The sequence below is a fragment of the Platichthys flesus genome, chromosome 10 (assembly GCF_949316205.1).
Source record: "Platichthys flesus chromosome 10, fPlaFle2.1, whole genome shotgun sequence".
NCBI lineage: Eukaryota > Metazoa > Chordata > Actinopteri > Pleuronectiformes > Pleuronectidae > Platichthys > Platichthys flesus.
Genome location: NC_084954.1, coordinates 12040923 through 12052505, shown reverse-complemented (window position 1 = coordinate 12052505; position 11583 = coordinate 12040923). Strand labels below are relative to the sequence as shown.

Genomic DNA, 11583 nt, shown 5'->3' with positions numbered 1-11583 from the left:
AGGCAAAGGGGGTTATATTTTCATCAGTCAGGGTTACGCAAAAAAAAAAAAAAAAAAAAAGCCTGACAGGATGGAAAACCACAGAACTTGGAAGGATGCAGTGTGGGTCCGTAAGTAACCCATTGAGTCCTGGTGCAGATTTTAACATTGCAATAGTAGCCGTTTTTGGGGCATTTTCATTGATTTCCCAGGGAATAATTAATGTAAAAGGAAAAATTTGGCATTTGTAAAGGACTGAATTATATTAGTGTGGGAATGTTTTCTTATTGGATTTAAGGGGACCTTTGGAGGTTATAGCTGCCATTCCCAGTAAATGTTTTAAAAACGTCATGGGCTCACAGCTAAAGTGACTTGAGCTGTGGAGGGACCGGACCTCAATACTGCAACTCTGTCCGCCCCAAATGCTGCAGACTCGCAGTCCAATGTGCAAGATGGCAACGTTTGTAATTTGGATTTCCAAGTTTAATTCATGAATAGTGAGAGGAAAAGGAGCTGCATCATCCATCTTCATATCCAGTCTGTTCAAAACCACAAGTTTGGAATGACACTTAATAAAGAAAGTCCAGAATTTTGCTCAACAGTTTATTACATTAAACCAAAATTATAAAATAGATGCAATTATTCAGCTTTGTCCATCGTCCTGAGGAGTAGAGAATATAAATTAGTAGCTTCTACAACGACATTACAAAAATATACAATATTTCCATGTTTACATACCTCAGCAGATCTAGGAAGGCCGAGCGCAGCCCCTTCTGTCCGGGCTCCTGTTTTCTTTTAGACCCATCCATCCCACATCCTCTAGTTCCACCTTTTCCCTCTTCGTGCTCCACCGCCTCTTCCTCATAACTCAGCGTCTGTGTCCCATCTGTGCCTTTGGAGAACGCAAGTTTTGAGCGAATTATTGGTTTGACATAATATGTTTGTTTTTCGGGCGTCACAGCTGCATCCGCCTGCATTTGAGCCGGCTCATCTTCCACTTGGTCAAAATGAACCCGGTTAAGGTCATTTACAGTCGCCTCAGCCAGCAGAAGGATGTCGACTTGTGGAACGTCTGGGCCAAACACTGTAGAGCTTCCAGACCACGTTTGTCTTGGAGAATCCTCTGCGAAGGCTGGGATCAACCATCTGTCAACCATTACAGGAAGCTTCAGATCCCGTAATGAAGAGTCACTTTTTAGTCCATTGAGATTTTGACCTTCGATCTGGTTTATGGGGAGATTTGAAGGTTGTGGTGCAGGATGGTCATTTGAAGATGTGTCGCTTGCCTTTAACCGATTTGTCAAACCGCCTTCAGTCTGCTGCAGCTGTCCAGGCAGCCAAAGGGTCAGTCTGGCTGCTGGGTCCTCACTCACCATGATGACACCCTGTGGAGGAGATGAGACCTTGCTTCTTGAGCGAGAAGCACCAGAAATGATTGCGGCTCCTGTCACTGCAGCGTCAGACTGCATGGAGTTGGTAATGGGGGCAGAGGGCTTTTTTTGTGGCTCAGAGACCTCATGTTCTGAGCTCATCTCAATATCCTTGTCCACAATAACTAATGGACCAGTGCTGAGTGTCGCCCTGATCTGACCTGAAATGACATGAGGCCCCAAGTTATTAAGAAATACCCCCAAATATTCATTATTGTATATTAAAAATTGCACTGACCTTCAGGATGGTGCCTCACTGACAGGGCTTTACACTTGGAGCTGCAGCACTCGCACACTTCAACGTCTCCACCGAGGTCTTCCCACCTGACACAAGAACATTTTAGAAGTCACGGTAAAGCAACAGAATACAACTGTGTATGTATATACAAGTTTTTTAGTGGATGAGTATTGTACCTAGACTGGATTAAGTTGTAGTTGCAGGATTTAGAGTCACGAGTGACACCCTGTTGTGAGATGATCACGCTGCAGTGAACATAAAGCTTCAAGGTGGGGAAAATTAAAATAAATAGTTAATAAGGTCACTCAGTTGAACAGCAGAAAGCTAAGGCCTGTCAGGGAAATGATATAACTAGAAAGGCACTTATTATAATGTATACCTCGACCAAGGCCCAACTGTTCCCTTAAATTAAAAGCCTTGAGCTATAGGGCCACACAATACATGTCTAACCTACAGAATAGTGTGCCTATATAGTCTACACACAATTCCAGATTTTTATTTGAGTCGCACACCCTCATTGATAGCAACCCCCTAAATGTTTGAGGTTTAAATTATACAATTTAAAAAAAACAGTTTAAACATTTTTTTTTATATATATATATTCCTTGATCCTCTCCCCGATATGAATTAATGCATTTTTCCCTGACATATCCTTCACCCAGTTTCATTGTAATCTATTAATTATTGTATAATCGTATTAGACAAAACAACCTCCTTAGTGGACATAATAGTATCACTTAATAATGCTGTCGGTTGCATCTATACAACTATAGGAGGAAGAAATGCCTTGAAATATGCATTTTCAAGTGTGCATGATGCCATTTTCATAGGAAGGAAATCACAGGATATAAGAGCGGGAAAAATCGTTTTAAAGCCATTACTGGGGAAGCCCATGCAGCAAATGGTCGGATCAGAAGCAAACCTGCATTCACTGTGGACCCCTGAAGCCTCTGTAGATGGGGCATCCTATAAGTCACCTTTTTATGCTGGTGCGTAGTGGGATGACTTTCTGGTCAATATAAGGTTTCGATTTTCTCTTTAGTCGGATTATTTAAAGAAATAGTTCAGTCTGACTATATTCTTTGTTACCTTAATCTTTGACCCATCATCTCCAAAAGCTAGACATACCATCCTTTAATTTTTTCCGGTGACACCTTGCAATAACTTTAGTCATTTTATTCTCACACATGTGAAAATACTGTCTCCAGCAACACCATCACACAGGTAAAAAAAAAATATATAAAAAAAAAGGACTCACCTCAGAAATGAGATATGATGTGTTCAGAGCAAAATTGACCACATCCCTTCTGCTGGAGGCCACAAACTGTACAACAGGATGAGGAGAACCCAGTGGGGCTGTGCACCTGTCACAGATATAGAAATTTAGACACAACAGTGGAGTAACGCTGACCTGACTAGCTGGATGCTCACCCTTTGTTCATTATGACTGCATGCCGGGGTTTACTCTGAGGCTCCGGGGACGCAGAGACGAAGCAGGACTGAACGAAAAGCTGCTGATCAGGTTTAGTTTGGGCAGAAACCTGCAGGTTGATAACTTGGCCTCTTTCATAGACGTTTGACTCTGTGACACTGCTCCAGGAAGCTACAGGAAACAGTAAAAACTCTGTTTGCTACTGAAGTCCCCAATGTAACAGCACCACAACAGGTTATGTTTGCATCTGCCTGTTTGTGTTGTTTTGTCCATTAGCAGGATTACACTAAATCTACTGACCTGATGATATTTATGAAAAAATTGTGGAGGGGTGGAGCACTACACAAGGAAGAACCCATTCAAATTTGGTGCGGATCAACATCAGAGGGCACCCCCATTTTCTTTAACATTGTGAAAGGGTGTTAACTTGTTCCCCGATTCATCAGGGATTAAATTAGATTTCTTTATTTATCCACACAATGGGGAAATTCACTTGTTACAGCAGTAATAGAAAAACAGAATTAAAGTAACAGTGTCGAAGCACTGTAAAAAAAAAAAAAGTACACTTCTAAAACTACACATAGGAATACAATAGGAGTATGAAAACAAACAACCTGCAAAAACAGACACTGTACAAAAAGCAGGTGCTGGGGATAAAGTGGAATGATGTTAAGTGTTATTGTAATGAAAATAGAAAAATATGAAACAGTAGTGACCATGATACCGAAAATAATTAAAAATAATTAGAAAGTAAGTGAACATAATATATTGCAATGTAACCATTTTAAGTGACCATGATATAAATATAGATGTTAAGTGTTGAATATTATGATGTGAGAGGTTTAGTGGAGAATGAGAGAATTAATCACTGGATCTTGATTCCATGGTTGAAATGTAATTAGATAAGGGGACGTTTTGGCCTTGGCAGAGGTATGTGCCCAATGAGTCATTACTCACATGTCACAACTTTGAGATTGAATCGCCTGCCGTTCTCAGAAGGGACCACTGAGTCTGACAAGCTTGGACGAACATAAGACCTGTAAAGACATGAAGTTATCTTTAGTATGCGTTTTTTAGCAATCACCATCAGATGGCTCTGAATGCTCACCTGTTTGGGATGCAGGAGACGTGCACCGTGGAAGGAGTTTGCCACCAGGGGGCGAGTGGTTTCTTGAGATTAACATGGATGGCGTTGGTGAACATCACCAAACCATTATGCATCTGCAAGACAAGAGGGAGGGTTCAGAAAGAGCCTCAAAAAGAGGTGCTAAGTGAGAGGAGAATCTGGTCAACTCACTGCAAGTGTGGTTCCGCACTTGTCTACGCTGTAAATAAAGACAAATTGGTTTGGTCGCTCTCTATTGCTAAGGCAGCCATCACCCAACTGAATCTCCTCTACAGTCAACATGGCACCGTAGGACCTCTTATCCACCAGCACAGTGAGCTGAGATTGATCACAGAACACCTGTACTCTGGGAACGTTCAGGATAGGAGGAAGGTCAGCGAGCATGTGGAAGTCAGGGCCGCGGGTTTGCCAGGAGCTGAAGATGGTGTTGAACGGAGAGAAATCAAAGTTTCTCTCAAATGACAAAGGCTCGAGGTCATCAGGTAATCCTGGAAAATCCCAGGAGAGTGTGGCATCAGGCCTATTTATGATCATTGAGTGAACAGAGACAAGATGTCCAACAAAAATGCAAAAGAAGGTCCCGACCAGCCCCATTTCAAAGCTCAGAGTGGACCAAGCTGTGTGAGTCCACAGCCACATGTGGGACCTAAATGAGAGCAGTCGTGAGGAGAAGCTGCTGCCAATCACACTGATGAGGCTGATGTGCTGCATTCATGTGAATCTGAAATCTCCACACCAGTTCAGCCTGGAATGCTTCATACTTTTTTCTGTATATTATTATCATACAAAAGTAATTCACAATTTTAAAAATAAAAACAAATCCAAGGACAAGGCTTTTTCTTGTCATTCCTGACTTCAAATATATCAAATACTACTCTATAAAGTAGAAGGAACCAGGGAGATAGCTGCTAAATTAGTCATGCCTCTCAGAGTCAGTGCATCAAAATTGCTATGCAAACTAGTTGTATGTGTCTACTGTAAAATTGTGTGACTTTTAATTTTACAACCCAAACAGAAAATTCACATTTAAGTCCTGAAACACCAGAATTAAAATGTTCCAGATCACCTGATAGTCTGGGTTACCTCGGGTCAAATGTAACATTAGGATATACAAATAACACATATTATACTGATAAGTCTAAGATAAATAATGTGAATTCATATCTTAATAGTGTCAACAGATGTTCATGTCACGAATAAATTGGACTTTGCAACCTGCTGAAAAACTTAAATAACTTGACTTTGCAACGTGCCATTTATCTTTATTTAAAAAGAGATCATTAATAACTCTATAAATAAATAAAATGATGTATCTAATAGGATAAATAAAATGGATAAATGAAGGTATTTGAATCTAATTGAATTGATGAACTTCAGAAATAGTGATGAATTAATGTGTCAATTAAAGAAAAGGGAAAATAAATCCCCTTTTAATTCTTAATTCCTTAGATTTAATCTCCTTGAAAAGAAGACAGGACCACGGGTTGACAGTGTAGCACATGTGGTGAGGATAAACCAGCTGAACAGACTGTGCCAGGATGATGTCCCAACACTTGGGTGAAGCAACCCACAGTCTGTAGCCTGGTGGGGGGGGGGTTGGGTTGTACATATAAATCATGTATAGACCGATTTAACACTTTAATAAGTTGTTAGTATGAGTAACTGTAAAGACATGAAACATCAGAAGAAGATCTTTGCATTTGAAACATATAAGATACAAAGTAGTAAACATAAAACCGGTTTCGTTACTAAAGGTAAAGGGGCGGAGCTTGTGTACAGGTAGGTGGTAGGAGCATGCGCACGAGTGTGTGTGTGCGTGTGCGTGTGCAGGTGAGCGTCAGTCGAGGAAGACAGGGAAGCACCAACAGCTGCACCCAGTCAAAAAGCTGCCAGAGATGACTTTAATACAACCTTTACACTGATGTGAGCGGATAGGACGTAAACCCACCATGGTTTATTTAGGTAAGTTCGCTTTGATTTGGTTAGTTTTACTGAAATGCGACATGTAGTGTGTGTGCGTGTGTGGGTGGTGACTCTGAGTCCTGTTTGCCAGAAGTTTTAGGCGTGGTCTGTTCAGTTGTAAACGGAGCTCAGAGAAGAGACATAGTTGTTCTACATGTTCCCTCTGTGTGTCTGTGTGTGCGCCCGCGTGTATGCGTGTGTGCGTGTTTGTGCGTTCGTGCATGTGTGTGTGTGTACTCTTTTATTCCAAGTTTCACCTAAATACATGTAAACCGTTTGGGTATCTGTTGCATAGGATTATTGATGATGGGCTATTGATGGGTCAGGTCCATAACAAAGTACAGGCATTGTACTGTACTTTGTGCTATATGTCCTGTATTTACAAAACAAACTAAATAAGGTAAAAAGTATCAAATATCTCTAAAACAGAAGGAAAGAAAAACGCTGACCCACTGTAACTATCAGAAAACAAGACATCCCATAGAACAGGTACTACGTTTTATGAATACACATATCAGGATATGAAAAATAATAACTATTCATAGAAAATGTTTCAACGAAACAGATGGTTAAAATACAGAAGGGAGTACCTAACGAATAATGGTAATAATAAGTATAATAAAGAAATAACAGAACAATAATAACCCGGCAACAAAATTCAATTCTGAAATATTCCTTTGAAATAAACATTTTTAGCTATGACTTAAAGAAGACACTATCTCAGTCAGACACTCTTATTTCCTCAGGCCATTCATTCATTTTTTTTCTCTTTTTTCTTATGGGATACTTTTCACTTAAATGGGAGCAAACATAACACATCAATATTATGACCACAAACACAGCTGGTGTTTCCACAGCACCCAACTATAGGACTAAATGAGACCGAGCTGGAATCCAGTGTATGTCCATACCTGACCTCCCCCAGGCCAGCTGACTGTGGCGGTGAATGTTTGAACAGCCCGCCCAAACCTTTGTCCTGTTGGGTTCAGGGAGGAGGGGACATGACGTGGACTTTGAGGGTGGGAGGGTGGCTCACATGTCCCCCCCCCCCCCCAGACCCTACTCTTTCCTCTCTGAATTGTCACCATAGCTGCAGCAGCTGTATGGTGGATGACATCATCAGTTGTCTCTGCAGGGGTGCGGGATACATATTTATTTACGCAACTGTTGCTATGGTGGCCTTAACCGCTGGTTAGCTTCCTGTTCGCTCTACTGCGACCACAACATCAAGTCAGCTCCCAAGTTGCCAGTGCAGTTACAGCTTGTTCTATATAACAGATGAGGTTTAATAAACTTATGGGCATGCTCTTATTTCACCTTGTTTACTCAGTCGGCATCCTGTCAAGTGTTTACATTATAGCCTGATGCTTCACTCTGACCATACAGGCTGCTGAACACCCTATAATGCAATCACTATTTGGTCGTTTGAACGTTACATATTATAACAGAGTTGAGTTTATGAGGTCAAAATTACATATTTCTTCTTCCTGTAGGAGTATGCTGTGCCAGCCTCAAGGACAACAAAGCCCTGATGAAGATGGGGCTGGGGCTGGTGCTGGTGGGCCACGTCAATTTCCTTCTGGGAGCACTGGTGCACGGCGCTGTGCTCAGGCACATTACCGTACACTCTCAGGCTCGCACCATGGTCTACGCCACCTCTAACATCATTGCCATTGTGGCAGGGCTGATGGTAAGTGGTAGCACAGAAGAACTTAAAAGGTATTTGGTATTACTTTTATGGTTTAAGGCTTAGCCAATGACTTTACGTAAAGATGGACTATGAGCTACAACTTCCTCCCACTGTCCAGAAATACAGTGGTAAGATCCTGGATACAAACGCCGCCATCTTGGTTACTAGGAGCCAGAAGCTGTTTCTCAATTCAGGGGCTTCAGCCTAATCCTGGGATAGGTTGAGCGGAGGATGACATAACGCACTAAAACTAAACTGAATGGAAAAATAAACAATTGAACAGACATTAGTGTAAAAAGAACTACCTAAAGTGACAGAAACCATCTTTGAAAATGTTTTTGAAATGTCCCCCTCCACTAACATGGAGGTAGACACAATATGGCCTATACAGCAGCCAACCACCAGATGGCTAACAAGACGCTTTGGCTTCACTTTTTGGCTGCTGTCATGTCGTCCATCTTTATATGCAGATTATGGTTTTTAGAAATGAAATATATTAGTGGATAATCTATTAAAATAGTTGTAAACACTTGTTTAAGATAGTATAAGCAGGTTATACTGTATGTATTATATATTTAATCTATAACTTGAACCATTGTGAGTGGTATTATTGTATCATGTATTATCTATCATGTAATTTATGAGCGGTCTGTGATTACTTAACCTGTGACGTCTTGTTTCTCTCAGGGAATCATAGGAGGGATAACGGCCATTGTGTTGTCCAAAAACAAGAGGAACAGGATCCTGGTAAACAACTGTCTACCTCTCAGTGACACAGCTTCTCCCTCCTCCATCTGTCATTTACTGGCTCTTGTCGGGACTTGCCCTTTGTGTTGCACTGAACGCATAGTGTGCTTTATTTAAATGAATGGAAGGAATTTGCATACATGTGGTATCAGCTTCACGCTCCTACTTTCCTTTTACACGTTGGTTGATATAAATCCACAATTTACACTGAGGGGACAATTATATATCCAACATCCATGCCCAATTCCTGATTCAGTGAGATGCACATTCAAGCCATTGCTTGTTTACTGTTCGCTCCATTGTTCATCAGGGCTGATCAGATTGCAGCTCTGTCCAGTGCCCCCCCCCCCCCCTGGATCCGCCCCTGCTCTACTCAAGAATGACTAACTCATTATCTTTTACAGGGGACAATATGTTTTTATTTAACACACTTAAAGAAGATATTGTCATGTTGTTGTGTTCTCAGATGTGGGTCCTGTTGGTCTTCGGCCTCCTGGCCGGCCTCCTGGCGGTTGCCTCCACCCTGGCCTTGTCTGTTTCTATTGTAAAAGCCATAATTGACAAAGGCAAGGGGCTTTTAACTCACTGCAAGTTTTCTGTTAAAGACGTTGACTCTTCCAGCATCACATACGAATGCCCCTTTGACCCCACTCGTATATATGTAAGTTTACCACAAATATTTACCTATTGAATATTTCTACAATTACCTGAATTGCTGTAGAAACATTGAATTTTTTTTGTGATAATTTCATCAGGCGACAACAATCATTCTGTGGGTGCCTCTGATCTTTATGTCAGTGGTGGAGACGGTGTTCTCCTTCCGCTGCTTCGCTGCCTGCACCTCATTCCTCTACCTGTGTCCATGCAGGAAGAGGCCGGTCCAGGCGAGAAGGGTAAGTCACCGTCAGAGCACCGACTCTGTCCACAGTGTTAGGGTTGGATAGACCGGCTGCATGTGTGTTTGTGTTGTGTGAGAGCACAGAGTGTGTTGTGTTTCCTGTGCCACATTATAGTGGGCTGCTCAGGAGGAAGAGTGGGTTGTTCACTTACCAGAAGGTTGGTGGTTCGATACTTGGCTTTTCAAGCCCCAACGCTGAAGGGTGTTTTGGAAAGGCACTGAGCCCTAAACTGCCTGATGGTTGTTCTGTCACTGTGATAGAAACAGCACCAATTTTTACTAATAACATCAGCAGTTGCCCATCCAATACTCAGACTGTAAATAAATATCAATGTGACATTGACTTCAATACAGATAGTGGTTTAGATCTGCTGATGAGACAAACCTGAGGAGGACAGTGTGGTAGCTGGGTCCCTGATCTCATGTTGTCTTATCGTCACATGGGTGGAAATTCAAGCACCACCATCATGAACAGTGGCTGCATTTATTCAACATCATTGTTCCTTTTAATCCCAGTCCTCACAAATATATGTAAAATGTCCTGTGTGCTCATTTAGTGTTAATTGGTTAATATGACCAAATATATTATTTAAAAAATGGTCACAGTCTAGGAAACCACTTACACTGTTATCTGGAGTGTTATAATGTCCGTAAATGTTACCCAGGCCACCCCACGGTTTGTAAACCACTATTTAACCTAAAACATCAAATATTCTCTAAAATAAAAAATTGTACATGAATCATTACGGGTAACACATTGTACGTGGTGTTGTTTATTTAAGTGGGTTTCGGCAGGTTTCAAAAGCTTAAAATTAAGACCCTTTAAAAACCATATTATAAATTATGGACCCACGTCCAACATGAAGAAATATCAGACTCCCAGAATTATTTATACTTCCCAATAGTTTAAGAGATGATTGAGAGAGTAGAGAATAACCATAGAATAACTGTAGGTCTCAGTTCCACTCTGATCTTTTTTGTAATTTTATTACAGCGCTATTATACATATCATTGAGAAAGAACAACACATGGAGACGCCAATATACTTGGATGTCAATTTTCTTTACTCTAGGCCTTGCCTTTTATATTTAAATACGGTATATTTACATATGGAGCGGATCCTTTGTACAAAGGCCGCCATATTCTTCTTACATTAGATCAAACTGGACAAATTAAACAGCCTTTGAGATTTTATGACAACCGAGGGCTACCACAGGTTCTTTCTCATGTTTGTGAGGTGAGAGATATTCAGCTGCAACATGCAACTTGACTAGATGTCACTTAATTCCACACAATGAACCTTTAGGGAAGTGGCTTTAAATTTACGTTAACATATTTAAGACCTACCTAAATGTATTCCAGACCCAGTACATGATATTTTACACATACAAAACATGTTTAATGCCTACAATTCTGATAATTGAATTATAGTTCAAGAGTTCACATTTCTTATCAGCCCATGGATATCGTCAGCCAGTCTTTTTGTCCTCCCCGAGACTGAACATGTGAACAGCAATCTTGAATTAAATCTCAACTTTAATACATTTATTCTATTCCCCATGTTAGGTTAAGGACATGTTACAAGCATAGTACATTAGCTAGGCTGAGGTCATGAACTTAATTGGCTTCTCTGTGACATCACATTCCTTGTCTGATTCAGGTGCTAAACCAAAGGGGAATCGATTCCCCGACGCCAGCACCAGACCCAAAGAGAGACGTTGAAGCTGATAATGAGAGTGATGCTGAAGAGGAGCCAGTGGAGCAGGACGAACTGCTGGACGGCAGCACTGGAGTCGTGCAGAGCGAGTGGCTCTGAACAGTGTTAACCTAATGACATAGGTTGTAAACTGCTGGGTTCATCTGTGAAGATTTTGTATTTTACGTCTGTTACACACTGAATGTCTGAAAAGGACATTTTTCCAGGCAACAAGGACTTGTATTTCCCTCTACATCAGTTTGTTTATCTGATCAAATACTGTTGAAATTATGTAACTTTGTTTGTATTGATTTAAAAATAAATGTCGTCTGTATTTTGACTTTAAATGTTTTTTTTATTCAAATGCAGACAACAAATGAGACAT

The 11583-nt window shown here is 40.9% G+C and overlaps 2 protein-coding genes across 2 annotated transcripts; one reads left to right on the top strand and one right to left on the bottom strand.

Moving 5' to 3' along the window:
- Positions 1-568: 568 nt before the first annotated feature.
- On the bottom strand, positions 569-4846 carry zpcx (zona pellucida protein C). The gene is made up of 9 exons (XM_062397677.1): positions 4377-4846; positions 4188-4300; positions 4037-4116; positions 3079-3250; positions 2906-3011; positions 1824-1909; positions 1648-1733; positions 718-1570; positions 569-640 (listed from the first exon to the last, which is right to left on the bottom strand). The coding sequence occupies exons 1-9, from the start codon at positions 4842-4844 to the stop codon at positions 619-621; spliced, it is 1986 nt and encodes a 661-aa protein (XP_062253661.1). The 5' UTR covers positions 4845-4846; the 3' UTR covers positions 569-618.
- Positions 4847-6015: 1169 nt separating this feature from the next.
- Positions 6016-11545, top strand: tmem54a (transmembrane protein 54a). Its single transcript, XM_062397230.1, has 6 exons — positions 6016-6167; positions 7661-7857; positions 8545-8604; positions 9071-9265; positions 9360-9497; positions 11163-11545. Exons 1-6 carry the CDS (start codon positions 6155-6157, stop codon positions 11316-11318), a joined length of 759 nt encoding a protein of 252 aa, XP_062253214.1. The 5' UTR covers positions 6016-6154; the 3' UTR covers positions 11319-11545.
- The last annotated feature ends 38 nt before the right edge of the window (positions 11546-11583 follow it).

Excerpts from the sequence above, each read along its gene's own strand:
- tmem54a (XM_062397230.1), top strand. Across the intron at positions 7,858-8,544 it reads CCATTGTGGCAGGGCTGATG|GGAATCATAGGAGGGATAAC; the intron begins GTAAGTGGTAGC and ends TGTTTCTCTCAG. Across the intron at positions 9,498-11,162 it reads GGCCGGTCCAGGCGAGAAGG|GTGCTAAACCAAAGGGGAAT; the intron begins GTAAGTCACCGT and ends TGTCTGATTCAG.
- zpcx (XM_062397677.1), bottom strand. The coding sequence starts at position 4,844 with ATGTGGCTGTGGACTCACACAGCTTGGTCCACTCTGAGCTTTGAAATG. Across the intron at positions 3,251-4,036 it reads CAATCTCAAAGTTGTGACAT|CTTCCTGGAGCAGTGTCACA; the intron begins GTGAGTAATGAC and ends TGTTTCCTGTAG. Across the intron at positions 1,734-1,823 it reads TACAACTTAATCCAGTCTAG|GTGGGAAGACCTCGGTGGAG; the intron begins GTACAATACTCA and ends TTCTTGTGTCAG.